The sequence below is a fragment of the Macaca thibetana genome, chromosome 6 (genome assembly GCF_024542745.1).
Source record: "Macaca thibetana thibetana isolate TM-01 chromosome 6, ASM2454274v1, whole genome shotgun sequence".
In the NCBI taxonomy this organism is placed as follows: domain Eukaryota; kingdom Metazoa; phylum Chordata; class Mammalia; order Primates; family Cercopithecidae; genus Macaca; species Macaca thibetana.
In genome coordinates this window covers 33,104,184-33,121,168 of record NC_065583.1, presented here as the reverse complement: position 1 = coordinate 33,121,168, position 16,985 = coordinate 33,104,184, and the positions used below count along the sequence as shown (strand labels likewise).

The 16,985-nt window shown below is 41.1% G+C and overlaps 2 protein-coding genes across 7 annotated transcripts in view; one reads left to right on the top strand and one right to left on the bottom strand.

Moving 5' to 3' along the window:
• Positions 1-2,140, top strand: part of FBXO38 (F-box protein 38) — a 79,070-nt gene extending 76,930 nt beyond the window's left edge. For all 6 annotated transcript variants that reach the window (XM_050793975.1, XM_050793976.1, XM_050793974.1 and 3 more), the window contains 2 exons: positions 544-657; positions 1,272-2,140. In XM_050793975.1, the coding sequence (XP_050649932.1) occupies positions 544-657; positions 1,272-1,450 (293 nt within the window). In that variant the 3' untranslated portion in view covers positions 1,451-2,140. The remainder of the gene's footprint in view (positions 1-543; positions 658-1,271) is intronic.
• A 7,596-nt stretch (positions 2,141-9,736) lies between these two features.
• HTR4 (5-hydroxytryptamine receptor 4) overlaps positions 9,737-16,985 on the bottom strand; it is a 189,951-nt gene continuing 182,702 nt past the window's right edge. Inside the window, exon 4 of the mRNA XM_050794022.1 lies at positions 9,737-10,601. Within this exon, the coding sequence (XP_050649979.1) occupies positions 10,514-10,601 (88 nt within the window). The 3' untranslated portion in view covers positions 9,737-10,513. The remainder of the gene's footprint in view (positions 10,602-16,985) is intronic.

The following is a 16,985-nucleotide window of genomic DNA, read 5'->3' as shown; positions in this document are numbered from 1 at the left end:
GCGACTCAGGAGGCTAAGGTGGGATGATCCCTTGAGCCCAAGAGTTCAAGACCAGCCTGGGAAACAAAACATGGCCCTTTCTCATTCACGAATGAATGAATGATCCATCAATCAATTAGTCAAACTGGTTTGGGCTTACAGCAAGCAGTAACCCAAATGTAGAGAATTACACTTTTTTAAAAAAGGAAAAGTTAAATAGCTATTAACTAGATGACTGGACATGCCTTAGGGAAGATATGAATGGGAGTCTTACAGTTCTTCAAAACATGGATGATTTTAATACCTGCAAGAAGTGGGAGCCAGATGAATATTGCTTTGCCTGTATGAGTCTTTACTATTTCTAGGACAATCAGAACCAGTGGTGAAACATAAAACATAAACAAAAATTACAAATTACTGTAGTTTGATAGCTGGAAATGATTTGAGGACACCTGACTCACTCTCTTTATTTTATATTTTACATTCTGCTTACAAAATACTGCAGAATTTGGCTCTATCAGCACTTCCACGCCAGTTAGCAATGTTACATTTGTCTTCTTTTAGGTGTTGTGGATGGAGCTCCATATTCCATGATTTCTGACTTCCCTTGGCTGAGGTCATTACGAGCAGCAGAGCCCAACAGCTTCGCTCGATACGACTTTGAAGATGATGAAGAAAGTAATTATGACCTGATTTGACATCTAATCTCTAGTTTAAGTATAGCCTACTGTGTCACATACTTAATATCTTTTTGTGAGTTAGGAGTAGTGCAGTGTTAAATGGTTTCCCATATAAATGTTTTTTATTTACTCACTTCAAAACAGTTCTTTATTTGTACAATAGATGTTCAGTAGACTTACTAGGGATATATAAAGGCTGGTAGAAAGGATTTCCTTGGACAGATTTTCCTGTGTGGAAACTTATAATTTAGGTGTAGAAATTTGGGGAGAAATTTTTGAATGTAGTTTCTCTAAGTGGTAGCATACTTGAATATTTATTGTTAACCAAAGTTTTAAGAAAATACTTTATAAGGAAATGGGTTTTATGAACTACATGTACACATGTCTGACTTACGTTTGGTATAGTATTTTTACCTTGAGACTTTAAGCATGTTCGCTGTCTTAGGCATCAAACATAAGAACAAACTGGTGGTGACCCATTCCTTGAGCTATTCATACATCAGTTACATTGTAGTGCAGTATATGGGAATATCCTATGGACCAGCTTATCAGTGATTTTCCAAATGATTCTGATTATCATATGTATCTCTCCTTTTATTTCTAATTTCAAAGGCACTATCTATGCTCCTAGAAGGAAAGGACAGCTGTCTGCAGACATCTGTATGGAAACAATAGGAGAGGAAATTTCAGAGATGCGTCAGATGAAGAAGGGTGTATTTCAGCGAGTAGTGGCAATTTTTATCCACTATTGTGATGTCAATGGAGAGCCAGTTGAAGATGACTACATTTAATTGGTCCCTCCTCCTTTCCAGCTATTTTGTCAGAAAGCAAGTAGGACCATCCAGCTGCCAGAGTGCTCCACAGAGACTTGAGGCATGCAGTTGGGAGGTCCTGGCTCAGTTTGCTATATAGGGAATGTATAAGGAACATCGAAATTGTATACAAAGATTTGTACATAAAAAATATACAAAGACGCTTCCTAAAGTACCAACTTTATATCATATGTTTATACAATTTAATTTAAAAATTCATTTTAATGAAGACAGATAATTTGAAAGACTTTTGTTTTTCTTGACTTAATTCATAAAGTATCATTTTTTGACTGAGTCTCCATTTACTTCATTCTTAATGATTATTGTCATCCCTTTAAATCTGTGCCTTTTTCTTCTTGAGCGAAGCTGTTTGAGTAAACCTGTTGAAGAGTGTTTGTGTCTTGTGTGCTTTTTTGTTGTTACTAAAACACCAACTAAACCTTATAGTCAGACAAGGCTATATATGTTTCTGTACAAAGCTGTAGTTCTTTCTTAGTATTATAGTTGCCATGTTTCTTAAAATCAAGTAAAAGGACTTATGAGCTTAAAAAAAAGTGAGTTTGAGAGGGAAATGGAAAAGTTTCCAAAGTATTTCTAGTAATTTATTTCCACATTGAATTGTGTATATGCTTTATCTTAAATATAAAATAAAAGTTTATTAAAAACTTTTCTCTTGCCTTGGACCTGAATCCCTCTTTTTAAAGAAGAGTAGCAAATACTGCTCAGAAAAGCAGTGTATATATAGAGTTGTATCTAAGTAAGATTCCAGTGTAATCCAATTTCTGATCTCTGAAAGTTTTTAGCTACAAGATGTTCAACTCACAGAACTTTTTTTGTTCGTTTGTTTTGGTTTGGTTTTTTTTTTTTTTTGAGATGGAGTTTCACTCTTGTTGCCCAGGCTGGAGTACAATGGCATGATCTTGGCTCACTGCAACTGCCTCCCGGGTTCAAGTGATGCTCCTCTCTCAGCCTCCTGAGTAGCTGGGATTATAGGCGCCCGCCACTATGCCTAGCTAATTTTTGGTATTTTTAGTAAAGGCAGGGTTTCACCGTGTTGGCCAGGCTGGTCTGGAACTCCTGACCTCAGGTTATCCGCCTGCCTCGGCCTCCCAAAGTACTAGGATTACAGGCAGAGCTCTTTAAGACAATACTGGGAACAGCAGAATTTTCCAAAATTCTGGTCATCAGGAGGTGGTCTTTCTCCCCTTTCAAGGTGAGGAATTAATTGCCCTGATAAGGCAATGATATACATAGTATTATAGTGTCAAGCAAGGGTTGTCAGCAAAAGCTTAAACACCTATATTTGAGTCATGGCTTTGTGACTTGCCAGCCAAGTGACCTCAGCAAATTACTGAAACTGAAGGCCTGTGGAAAATTTTTATAAATTTTCTCTAAATAGACATGAAATTATGGTCTAAGGCGTAAAGTTTCTTTGAGAATTGTTCAGCCCCTTCATTTAGAAGGTCTTAATTGGAAGCCAAGGGGAAAAATTGCTCACCCACGTTTAGGACCTGTTTTTAGGCTAGGTAGGACAATAATCCCAATTTCTCGTTCCAGCTAAGCTACCTCTGTTTTTCATGACAGAAATACAAGGATGCCAGCAAGTTTTTCTAACACTCAAATATTCCACGTTAATCAGTGTCTACCCTTCAAGTTCTCTTTTTTCCCCAGGGTCTAAAAATTCTCATTACGTTAGGAAGAGTGATTCAATTAGGTACTTCATTCTATTGTCTCCTTATTACATTATTTTTAACTCAGCTAACTTATAATTAGACAAGTATGTTTCACTATACAGATTACAACTGTGGTAAGAGTCAGGAAACAAATTACAGAATATCCTAGATATTTCAAAATAATCTGGGATTCCCAACCCTGAGCGAAGATAATCTAGGTTTTCACTGTAACCTGTTAACCAAATTATCTAAATAATGCTAACATTAGCCACAAGAGGCCACTGCTTTGTAATTTTTGGCTTAGTCGTGTCTTTGTCTAACCTAACCTAAACTGTTAGATCAGTGGAAGTACAGCTGGCAGCGCTACAGTAATTCAAAAGATGCTAAGACTGGAACAACCAAAAAAAAATCTGGAAGATGCCAACTACAATAGTCAGTCGGTGAATAGATATATAATACGAAGGGCTGGAGAGTGATCGCTCCACAGCAAGGGTCAGCAAACTCTATCTAGGACCAGATAGTAAATATTTTAGGCTCAATGGGCCACATTCTCTGTGGCAACTGCACGACTATTGTGAAAGTCATAGATGATATAAACGAATGGGCATGGCTGTATTACAATAAAACTTTATGGACACAAATTTCAATTTCACATAATTTTCACATGTCACAAAATACTACTCTTATAACTCTTTCCCCAGCCATTTACTAAAGTAAAACACCATCCTGAAGGCTCACAGACCAGATTTGGCCCCCAGGCCATGGTTTGGCCACACCTGCCGTAGAAACCTGAGATATCCTATTCATTCATTTAATTATATCACCAGCTGTTGGTGCAGTTCTGTGCCTGGCACACTTTTTAAAGGCTCTAAAAATACTACATGGATGATATATTACTTAATAGCAGTGAGAGAATTGTGTCTCATTGCCAGGTGTGTAGGTCTAACAGTCTCCCTAAACAATAGCTGGTACCACAATTCTTACAGGGACTTCATATGTAGAATCTAAAGACCTGAGTTCTGACTTCCTCAAACAACTGATGGGAGAGCTGGAGATGGTTGGAACCCCTACCCTTGAGCCTCAGTTTTCTCTTCTGTCAAATGGTAACAACTAATAATATAACCACCCACCCCATAGGGCAGTGGTTAGTTTCCAATAGGAGCTGCCAGTAAACTGGACAGTGTGATGCCAGTGGAGGTAGTGTTGCTTCCAATATAATTTATTATGAAAAGAAGTTTGGGTGTCGCCTAGGCTGGAGTGCAGTGGCACGATCTCAGCTCACTGCAACCTCCGCCTCCTGGTTCAAGCGATTCTCCTGCCTCAGCCTTTCGAGTAGCTGGGATTATAGGCACCCGCCACCATGCCAGGCTAATTTTTGTATATTTAGTAGAGACGGGGTTTCATCATGTTGGCCAGGCTGGTCTCAAACTCCTGACCTCAGGTGATCCACCCACTCGGCCTCCCAAAGGGATGGGATTACAGGCGTGAGCCACTGTGCCCAGCCAAGTTTCGTTTTTTTGTTTGTTTGTTTGTTTGTTTGCAGGGGGGTGGGGTGGGTGCTGTGGGGGGTTTTCTGGACTCGTCTTTCCATAACCTGTTCCTCATACCATATTCCAGGATGGTAGGAAACAGAACTGGTAAGGCTGTTGAGAAAGAGGAAATCATGACAGCTTGAAAGCTAGCATTTTTAAAAGTGATTATTACTAAGTGCTTTCCATACCTCCTGCAATAACACTTCAAATGTATGATCAATATGTTCCTACTTTACTGGTGAGAAAACTAGGTTTTAGGAGGTTACATAACTTGCTCAAAAGCACACATCTAGGAATTGATGGGAGCAGGATGCCGTCAAAGGATGACGTCCTGCGGGATGAGTCCAAAGCCTGTGCAACTTGGGCAGTTCCCTGGTCCTTCATAATGAGAGGAGGCCCATATAAGGGTGGGCCTGCCCTAATAGGGAAACTGCCAAGTCAACTTACTGCTGCCACTTAAACTGAAACCACTCCAACTATGATTAGCATAGTCCCAGAAAAACAGGCTGATTTTCTGATGCAGGAAATGCCCCATTTACACATGGGAGGCAAGTAGAATGCAAAAGAAACACTGGAATCCATACAATGTCTATAGCATGAAATACATATGCAGCAGCTAAAAAAATTATATGTGTTAATGTGAAATGATGTTTAGAGTACACCGTTGAAAAGGCAAGTAGCAGATTATTATATATCAACATCATTTTATTTACATATAAGAAACAAAGCCATATGTTTTATATGTACATTTATACATATGTAAATGCATAGAAAATGTTCTTGAATTACATAAGCCAAGTGAAAAGAGCATTTACTTCTGGAGATGGGAGTAGGATTGAGTTGGAGTCAAGGGGTATTTTGTTGTATCTATTAATACATAACAAGAAATTTTTACAGTGGAAATGGATTGCATAAATACATCATTTGTGTAACCTATAATTTATATAGTCTAAAAATGTATAATTTATATATTTAGAAATAAGATAAACTTAAGAAGGAAGCACTTTGTTAGAACTGAGAAATCTGAATGTTTTCAGTCTTGACTTCAGCCTGATGTCAGCTGTTGTTCTTGGACAAATCACTTTCCTGACAAAGTCTTTTCTCTTCTGTAAAATGAAGTCAACAATCCCTCTTTATATGTTGTTATGAGAGGCTTAGAGATCTTATAAAAGTGCAGAGAAACTGCACAAAGCTTGCAATGGTAGACTGATGCTTACTGAGACCAGTGGGAGCATATCCAAATAGTGTTCCAGGTTCCAACCAAGAAATGTGGGGAAGGCAAACCGCCTTCTGCAGGGGCCACTCCTACTATAAGCAGCCTCCCTGATGGCCTGGAATATAAAGGACCAATGCTTTCTTTGACTCACATATCTCATTCTCACAGTCTATTGCTGGTTACTCAGTAATCCCAGGTTGCTGAATACTAGACAGACTATAAAAGATCATTGCAGAAGGGCCTTTCCTGCTGATCAATCATTTACCAGAATCTTCCATGGTTTAAAGATGGAAGTTGAGGCTCAGGGAGTGGATGCAAGAGCAAAGGAAAACAAGAAAGCAAGTGAGTGGCAGAGTTCAGACTGGAATAGGCATGTCCAGAGTTCCTTTTCGGGTCCCAGGCTGATGTGGGGAGGAAAATTCTTAAATTCTTAAGCAACATTGTTCATTGCTCTCTCCTAGCCATGTCTAGGTGAAGATGGAATACATATATCCCCATAATGAACACAGTTGCACATGCTTAGGACTGTGGGCCTTATTTCGAATAAGACTGCCTGGGTTTGCATTTCAAATCCACACTTCCCAGGTCTGCTCCCTTGGGCTAGTCACCAGATGTCTCAGCTGAGGTTTGCTCACCTGTAAAGTGGGGGTAATTTTCATACTAATCTTGTAAGGATTTCCTAAGGATTAAATGAAATAATTCATATAAAGCACTTACCACAATGCCTAGCAGAAAAAAAGCTCATTAAATGTCAGTTTCTCTTATTGCTATTTTATTATTTTTTTATTAGCAAAGATATAGATCTGGGGCAAGCTGAAAGGAAAGGTAAAGAAGGAGAAACCTAATCTGAATCCACTATAACAGTAGTTAAAAATATATGCAGTTTCTTATCCTTTCTCTCCATGTTTCCAAAAGTGTGGAATGCAGCTTGTAGCTAAATCACAATAACTAGTAAAGTTTGGAAGCTCCCCTTTTGTAAATTCTCTTTTGACCCTCCCAGTTAACTGAAAGAGCCCCATGCAAGAGGTAGGGCATTTCTAACAACTCTCCAACACTCACTTGTCTCCCTTTTAAACACAGAAACAGAGGACGCACTCTGATCGCTGGCATCTAGTTAAAACGCAATACCCTTGTTTTCTATTTTGAGTACTGTTATAATGTTCCCTTCAAAAATAAATTTAGGTAAGTGAAAACTTGAATGGACTCAAATAAAGATATTAAGTAGGTAACAGAACAGACAGAACACATATTTGGTAAAAATCCTAACAGTGGCCCTTGGATGACCCATGTTGGAGCACTCACAACAATCTTACAAACTCAGAAATTATCTCTATTTTGTTGATGAGACAAGTAAAGTTAAGCGTTGGGTAAGGCCCAAGGCAACACATTGTTCATACTTAGGACTTCAAATCCATTCCTGAATTGTTTGAATTCAAACCGAATATTCAGCCTCAGTTTTCTAAATTAGATGGAAAAGAGATTACAAATTTTGGCCAGAAGAGGTAAATGCACTAGTCTTTTTTTCCTTCCCAGACTAGGTGTTACAGAATTTTTACCACAGCAAAGTGAAGAGACAAAAAGAGAGGAGTGACAATGTTCTCTCACCAAAGAGAGATCCAATACCAAAGAGATAAATGGGTAGACAGCACAGCACCAAGAAGACATTATTTGTGTTCTTGCTTGAAGAAAATATTAAAGGCAATGTAGTTATATCCACTCCCCAGTCCCTCCCTAGGTCCCCTCCCTCATCCACCCCATGCCCACCCCGCACTCCCAGCTAGGTGGCAATTTGCATCAGGACTGAGCAAGTTAGCAGCATGAAGTGGAAATGTTGGCGAGACAAGAAGGTGGAGTCTCAGAAGGAAAAGGTTTTTTTACAAGCACATACTTGGGTACCAGTTGAAGAAGTTGGTTTTTATTTCTTTTGCTTTCTAGCTGTTAATGGTGAAGGCTAGAATGGTACATCTCTCTCTAGTTTCAGAGCTGAAGAGTCTTGCAGCCTGGAGAGTCAAGTGGAGAGCATGCACAGTGAAATTCCTTTCTCCCAGACATGGGACACTCTGATTGTAGCATTTATCAACCCCAGTGATTGTCAAGGCCAATCTGGCAGACATGTCTGCAGCACATCATCCTCTTCCCCAGATGTTTCTCTTCTTGACACAGCAGTTTTCCTGGAAGAGGGTGGCCTTCTTAGAGAAGAGGGCAAGGTATAGGTCTCCTCCTTCCTTGGACAAGCTCTAAGTCTTCTCCTTCTGAGTCTTTCATACACATGCTAAATTACCTGGATTCCTAGGCAAGGCTAGCAACTGCTCACACGGAACAAGTCTGGCCCTGTTCTGTAAATCACCAATGTTGGCATTTGATGAATCACTCACAGCATCCCAGCCTTAGTCCAAAGTGGTAACAAAGCAATCTTGTGAGGCTCTCCTCTGCAAAGGAGACCAGTTTCTTGACAATGACAAGGAGTACTATTCTTGCAATTGCTGTCTTTTCCCTGGTCCAGGGTGCCTGTGACCTCTACAGACACCAATCATGAGCTGGCCCACAGAAGCACATTTAGAGAGTTAAGAAGAGTCCCATGATATAGCAAGATCTCATTTTCCTCCCTATGTTATAATCTCTGTGTCTCTATTGAATCCAAGTTCCCATTTAATATGGAAGACCTGCCACTGAGAAATAATATTTTACATAAGCAGATATACTTACTAAGCTCCTGGGAAGAGAAGCATTTCATAAGGAAGAAATCCTACTGTAGTTATGTATATGTGTATGCATGTATGTATTAAGTAGTAGATCCTGTCAACATTGGTGGCATTAAACAAAAGTTTACCAGCTGCCTCAAAGCACTATTATCTGATTCTTATTATCCCTGTTTCAGTCCTTCCCTAAGAAATGCTTTGTTGTTGAGGAGAAGAGAGACCATTTTCAGAAAGGAGAACTGTGGACTTCCAAATTCACTAATCTTTGCCTTTTCCATGAAAAAGAGAAGAAAGAAATCCATTCTGAGGAGGGATGGGTATTAATCATCAACACAGGGAGGTCCCAGCAGTGTGGTGACCAACATTCCTTAGTTTGCCCAGGACCGTGGAGTTTCCTAGGTTGAGGGACTTGAATGTTAAAACTAGAAGGGTGATCACCCTAGTCTCCTCTGTGGGGTCTGACCATCCCTTCTCACCATACCTGGTCACAGAAAGAAGAGAGAGGGCTGGTAAATGGGTTTCTACCTTCATGGAAGAAATAAGGGTTAAGGAGGCAATTGTGGCATCTGACATCAGTTAGGAAGAAGAAGGATCAATAGACCAAGTAGAAGGGCAAAGAGAACTTGTGAGGTTTAAACTCCTGGCACATCTTTATCTTGCTGTTAAACTCCTGGCACGTCCTCAATCAGAAGCGTGTTACATATGAACCTCAACGTCACCCACATGCCCTGTTACCTTTGTCTCACTAAGGGAGGACCAGTAATAAATCCTTTCAATAGGGTTTTAAAAAATCAACTGAGCAGCCAAAAGAAAGGCCTCTTTAAAAAATTGCCCTCACATCCTCAAACTGCGTATATAATTTACCTCAAGATGAAGGAAGATGGTGATTGCTTTGACTGAGAAAGAGAAGCATCTGCATAGGTATTTCGAGAGGATGAGATGCTGATAAAGGGTGAAAAAAAGTCAGTTTCCCTCCCAGACTCTGGGTTATAAGGTCATCCTCAATCAACATTCTCAGGAAAGAAGTAAGATCCCTTTCCCATTGCCATAGAAATGAAATGAATTCCTAATGACCTCAACATCAATATGCCAATAAGAAAATGTCAACTTTAAACTTACACACATGTGTGCATGCACACACGCACGTCAGAAAAGCTGCAAAGATGCCTTTTAGTAATGGCTCTGAAGCCAAAACCTAAGCGGAGTCTCCAAAACCTATTCCCAAGGAGGAGAAGAAGGAAAATATTCATGGCTATAAGCCAAAAATCTTGACACTTCACTTGTCACTATGTCAATGCTTCTAGATAGACATCTTGGCATTGATATCAATCTAACTTTATCAGAAGAACCATGATTAATTCACCCACCAAAGCATGTCCAGAAGAAGATGGCCACAACGGAGAGGAAATTGGAAATGTTCAGTTTATAAAAAAGACTGACAGGCATGGTGACAGATTACTCTCTTCCAGTATTTAAGGGCTCTCAGGGGTAAGTGGGGGCTAACTGCATGGAAGTTGGAGCAGCAACAGGTTTGTGTTCCAAGAAAGGAAATAAATTCCTAATAATTAGAGCTTCTCCAAAATAAAAGGGCCTGAATTAGGAGGTAGTGAGCTTCTGTCCCTGGAGGTGTATAAGCAGAGATTGACCAGCTTTCAGGGATGCAATAGAAGATGCTATTCCTGCTTTGCATGGGAGACTGAATCTGACGATGCCTGAAGTTCCTTGACAACTCTGAGATCCTCGATGGTCTGGCCTCAGGTCCCCCCCGCCCAACACTGTCCTCCATATACCTCCCCTGGGCTCTCAGCCCCTACTGCCTTGTGCCTCACTGGTGGTGATGAGGATCAGGAGTGATGCCAGGGTGACCTGTTCATGCAAACATGAATGGGAATGAATGGCTAAGTTGTGAGCCATGTCCTCAGTCAGAAGCATGATTCCAGGGATTCTGGGTCATTGTGTATGGGCAGTTTCTCGAGTTCCTGATGATGTCCACTGTGCAGAACGGTGTACCTAGAAAGGAAGGAAAGAAGGCATGAGAATTCAACAGGCATACTTCAACTGCACCATAGTCAAGAGCACTCCTTCTACTCTTGACTTCCTTTCTTTGCATACTTCTGAGGATATGGTGAAGTGGGAGTGGGGGTGGGGTGATACTTCATAGAGATAGAAAACCAAACGAACTGCACCCAGATTGCTCATATTAAAAGTGGAGAAACAGTCCTGGAGGAAACGACAGGCCTAGGAGTGCACACGGGGTAAGTGGCGGAGCTGGTACAAGAACCCAGATTTCTTACTGCCAACAAAGCCTGGGGTTCTTGTGTCACTCATCAGAATGAACCCTATGTACCTCCTCAGGCTATACCTCAATATGCTTACGTCCTATCTAGGAGATAGTTTTGGGGTTCTGACTGCTGACTGAGTTGAATAAACCACTCAGAGCCTGAAATACAATGTAACTCTATTTGTTACTTTGATTCCTTTTGGTGCCATTTGGAACAGTAAATCAATTAGATGAATCAAATAGCAAGTTGACTCTAAGCATCACAGTGAAATTTACTACTTGACAAGTGTTTATTATTTTTCTGCAGTGTCACACAATAGCACTCAATATCTTAATTGCCTTTAAATGCATCTCAATTGCAGGCGAGTCTCAGCATCAGTTACCCAGATTCCAGCATCTGGCAGCCATTCCTATGAAATTTCTACAGATTTTAGAAGCATGATCACCACTCATTTCTCTGAAGCCAGTGTCAAGCACTTTCAGGTGGACAAACAAACAAATACTGGTCAGCTATTTGGCATCATATGTTGACAAAACAACTTGGTGGTTGCTTCTCATGATTTATATTGATGCTTTGCTTTGAATTACAATAATTTATTATTGATTTGTATTGACCAGTTGGTTTGTACTAAGCCCTCTCCATAAATTACTTTATTTAATACCCCTAATAGCCCTATGAGATAGTATCATTTTCATTTTACAGGTGAGCAAAATGACGCATAGTCAAGTTTAGTGATGCCCACGGGAATATAGGTCATACATGAAGATACATCCAATCAAACCCACTCTAGCTCATGCCAATACCCATGTGCTTAACTGGTTATCACATAGCTCATGGACTAGGTACAAGTCTAGAAAAGTGGTTCTTCCCCAGGGGCCATTTTGGAAGCATTTTTGTTTGTCACTGAAGAGGTAGTGCTGCTGGCACCTAGCGGGTAGGGACCGGGGATGCCGATCAATGTTGTACAATACATAGCACAGCCTCCCACAACAAAGAAGTATCTGGCCCAAAATGTCAACAGTGCCAGGACTGAGAAACCCTAATCTAGAATAACTAGTCCCTTTAGCTGGCTAGAAGCAGGTGTTAATTGAAGAACAGGGCCTCAGTGAAGAGCTTGAATCTGAGCTTTCACAGAACCATCCACCACAGCTGCTGTTGAGAGAGAGCTGAGCCAAGTGGATGTGACATACAGAACCAAAGCATCTGCTACTACTAGCCAGATAGGTCAGTGTTAAGAATAAAATGGGAAAGGAGATAGAAAGGGCCAGATCAGCTATCATTAACTAGGGTGGCCAGAAAAGGTCCCAGTGAGATATGCAAGACCTTAGGGAAGCTAGAGTCCCAGCTAGACACTCAGTCTCCAAACCACGCCTTGCATACTTGGCTTTGCCATTCTGCAAACCAAATGTCTGCTTTGTTGGCTGGCCTCTTGTCCAGCTCCATGAACACGGGGTGTCACAGGGCAGAGGAAGCTGGAGGAAGGAAAGGGGCTCACTCCTGTGAGCTTTCTGTCTGCTGTGGTTCCTGTAAACGTCATTCCTGGAATGCTTCTTTGCCCCAGCAGAGTCAGTGCTTTCCTGGAGCGGCAGCTGAGTCCAGGTTAGTCTTTCTATCTCTTGCAGAACCAGGCTGACAGCAGTCCCTCAGAGACATCAGGTTCATCTGGACCATCCCTCTTTCTCAGAGGTCTAAGTTTCTGCTCAGTAGGGTCCCTACTCTAAGTATCTAAGTTTTTGTGATTATTTTATCTATGTCCTCATCCCCAGAGCTAGTAGTTGCTTCCTGCAGTTGCTAACTCCATAATACTTTAGAGCATTCTTTCAGTAGTTAATGACTACATGCCTAGTTAACAACATTTTATGTTAAAATGGTGTTTAAATACCTAGGCTGTTTCTGTCTCCTGACTGAGCCCTGTGAGATATAGTGAGAAATTGAGGCATGTGCCTATCCGGGAAAATAACATTCTCGGTAGAGGGAACAGCAGATGCAAATGTCCTGAGGTTCGATCCTGCCTGGCACATCTGAAGAACCTCAAGGATGCAGCAGGTTGAGGCAGAAAGAGTAAGGGGAGGAATGAAACAGAGTTGACATCAGCAAGGCAGCCAGGACCACAGGAGCGGGGGTGGGCTTGAAAATCCCTGTAAGGCTCTGGCTTTTACTACACGTAAGGGGTCTGAGCAGACCACCGACATGGTCTGAATGGCCTCTCAGCAGACTCCCTCTGGATGCTCTATTGTGAGTATATGGGATGGAGGTAGGGTGTGACCCAATTAGGAATTTACAGCAATAATCCAGGTGAGAGAAGACAGTGACTTGGTCCAGGAGGTAGCCGTAAAGATGGTGAGGAACGGTCAGACACTGGATATAGAAATAGAAATACCAGTAGCCAATTTCTGTTGTACTTAATTCTGCAAAAGGTTTAGCCTTCACACCATTTCTCAGACCCTGTCATGTGTGGTTATTTCCCTTGCCTTGTCTCGTCAGCTAGAGGGCTGCGTTATGCAGCATGCTAACCACGACCCTCACTTGAGTCAAGCAAACCTAGTTCCTATCTCAGGCTCTACCACTTGGCATCTTTGTGACATTTGACAACTTATTTAGTCTCTCTATGTGTCACTTTCTACCTCTGTAACTGAGGGTAATGATACCTACCACATAGCTTTGCTCTGTGGATTAAATAACATAATGTAAGAAAAACATTAACACAGAGTCTGCCACATAGTAGAAGCTCAATATGTTGAAGCTAAAATTATTTTATTTCTTTTTAATCTTAATTTTACTATTTTATTGAGATTTAAAAGTACCACTTACCAACTTTGTGACATTTGGCAAGTTATTTAATCTCTCTCTGCCTCACTTTGCTCCTCTGCATTTAACTAAGAGTATGTAATGTTGATGATGATGATGATGATAATGATAATGATAATGATGACGTACACATAGCCTTAATGGCTTAGAAATATTTTTCTCTTTTATTTCCTTTATGGATGAAACTTAACTGGCCTCAAGATATAGAAGCCTCCCTGACTTTGCCTTTCTCTTCTCCCTTATCAGAATCACAAAGCCCTGTTTTGGCAAATATGCGTACTAAAGCAACACCAATTGATTTCCCTATCCACGGACTCCTTTTATAATCACAGTAAGTCTGCAGGACAGGCAAGGCAGGTGATAAGACTGGTATTACACAGAGGAGAGAAGTGAGAGTCAGTGCAGCTGAGTAAGTCTCCTGAGTGTCATGATGGGTGAGCACAGGCCAGGCCAGGACGAAGGCCATGCACCCCTTCCCCACTGCTCTTGCCCCTGAGCAGCATTGCTTAATGACTTACGTATGAGTCTTCAAACAAGGGCTCAGGGCCCAACAGCCCTAGGAAATGCGGCTGCACTTCAGTATCTGAGGTGCAGAGATATCCCTGAAGTAGATGTGCAGGAGAAACCCGAATGACAATACTAAGAAATCATAGCTCAATTTATTAAGAAATTAGGATGTGTGCCAGGTACCATTTTTGGTAGTTACATACCTTATATTTCATGTATATAATTTACTTTTGACACCTGCTAAGAGGCAGGTGCTCTACTTAGACTGATCTTGCAGATTAGAAAACTGAGGCTCAGAGCAGTTTATCTAAGGTAACAATGTGCATGGTGCCCATGCCCTCAACCTTAGAACACACCGCTAAACCTTTGCCCTGTTCTATGGCTAATAGATCACTTTCACTGGCAAGAAATGACACCTTCTCTTCCACTGAGTTCGCATGAAAAAGGTATTCTAGCTGAGAAGGCAACGAGACATCTGTGACCACGTAAGATGTACTCCCGTGGAATGCAGGCAACCTCTCCAACAGCCTGCTTTTCACACGCCTCTCCTCATAAGCATCTGTTTCTCATGTGCTAATGAGTCACTTGTCAAGAATAACTAGAAAAGAAGTGTGGGAATGGAGTGGATATTCCGAGTGGAGGTTCCCTTTCTCCAGAGGGCAGTTGAAAGGCAACAGCTCTCTGTGGATATGAGAGTAAGCAGATGGGCACATTTTCCAGTTACAGTTGACCATTGAACGATGTAGGAGTTAGGGTTGCTGATCCTCTGTGCAGGTGAAAAATCTGCATATAAGTTTTGACTCCCCCAAAACTTAAATACGGGTAGTTTACTATTGACTGAAAGCCTTACTGATAACATAGTCAGTTAATGCATATTTTGTACCTATAATAAAGTAAGCTACAGAAAAGAAAATGTTATTAAGAAAATCATAAAGAAGAGAGCATATATTTACTATTTGTTATGTGGAAGTGGACCATCATAACAGTCATCATCCTCGGCATCTTCACATTGAGAAGGCTGTGGAGGAGGAGGATGAAGAGGGGGATTGGTCTTCCTGTCTCAGCGGTGGCAGAGGCAGAAGAAAATCCATGTGTAAATGGACCCACATGGTTCAAACCCATGTTGTTCAAGGCTCAACTGTACAACATTTGAGTGGCTCCTCTCACCATGGCACAGTGGCTGGTAGACACAGGAAGGAGGAAATAGTCCAAGCTTTGCTTGGCGGGAGTCTAGCAGAGTATAAGTACATCCCAACTGGAGTCTGGCTCATAGAGACATACCCTGGGTTTAAGTATTCACAAGTCTCCGTGATTCAAGCACATACACTTTTAAGCTGGTATTTTCACTTTGGTAATAAATAAATAATAGGAGCAGATTTGGGATCACCTGGTTGGCCACCTTATAAACTTACATTGCCTTGTGAATTCAGAGCTCACAGTTGCGTTCATGTCCACTCCGCTGTTGCTGACTAACTTCATGCACTGTCTCTAACTGGAGTGTGCAAACCTCCAGCAGTCTGTAGGCCCATTCATGGAGATCTGAACACCCTCAATTTGGGAAATATTGAAATGAAACAAAGCACAGGGTACTGCAGGCACACTGAATAGCGTTCAAATCCCAAATTACCATCTACTAGTTATGACGCACAGTCAAATAAGTTACTCCCACCTCCTTGACACCTTTGTTGTGAAAATGAACATCTACAAATGCCTTAACAGAAGGGCTGGACACACAATGGATGCAGGAATCTTCACTGGTAAGTTTCCTAGGGTCAAATAAATAAATAAATGCAGAATAGTTAGGAATACAGATTCTTGAGGCAGAATGCCTTGGTTCAAATCCTGGCTCTGCAATTTGCTGACTCTGTGAGTTATCACAAATGTTCTGGCTTGTTGTAGACATTAAATGAGATAATTCACATATAATGTTTATTAGAATAGTGCCAGCCAAAAAGGATGGCTCTTATCTGATGATTGAGGTAGAAATTGAACTCGGTACAAAATTCCCAATTCAGTGCAGAAATCCTTTCCTTAGTAACTGAACAAATGTTCATTCACTTAATTGATCAGAGAGCTAAGGAAACCTTAACCCTGTGATCAGTTAAGGTCACTTAGAGCAGCCTGGATTTGGGAACTAGTAGTATAATAATAGCTCCCCTTTGCCTGCCTAGCCTGGCATTATCTGTAAATGGCTTTACAGACAAACAGCTCCAGAAAGAGACAATCATCTGTCAAAGGGACAAAAGTCTCCCAATTCCATGTGGTGTGAGCTCTCACTTGCCTTTTCACAGCTGCTTTGGTGGAAAGACAACTCTAGATGAGTGGGTATACCTGGGCAGTTTCACAGCTAATAAAAAAACACTGCTGGTTCCCAAGCAACAGCAATGCAAGCGGCAACTCCCTTCAGGCTGAGTTACTTCCCCCATTTGTATTAATTTACTCAAACATGACGAGAGCCACATTAGATTTGGTAATTACCTGAGTCTACAATTCATTCACTGAGCAATTAGCATCGCACTTAGAGCAGCCTGGATGTGGTCATTAGTAGCGTAATAATAGCCCCCTCTGCCTGCCCAGCCTGGTATTATCAGGAAACGATTAGATTTTATTATACATCACCCCAGCCTTCTCCTGCAAGGCAGTGTTCACACAGACTGGGTGAGAAGGGAGGTTTGCAAGATGTATTAATTATTAAAATATAAAGTGCCTTGGTTTAAAGAGATTCAACCCTAAGGTAGTTTCACAAAAGCCAGAGCTCTATTAGCTGGAAACGAAGATTTTACAGTTGGTGTTTTTT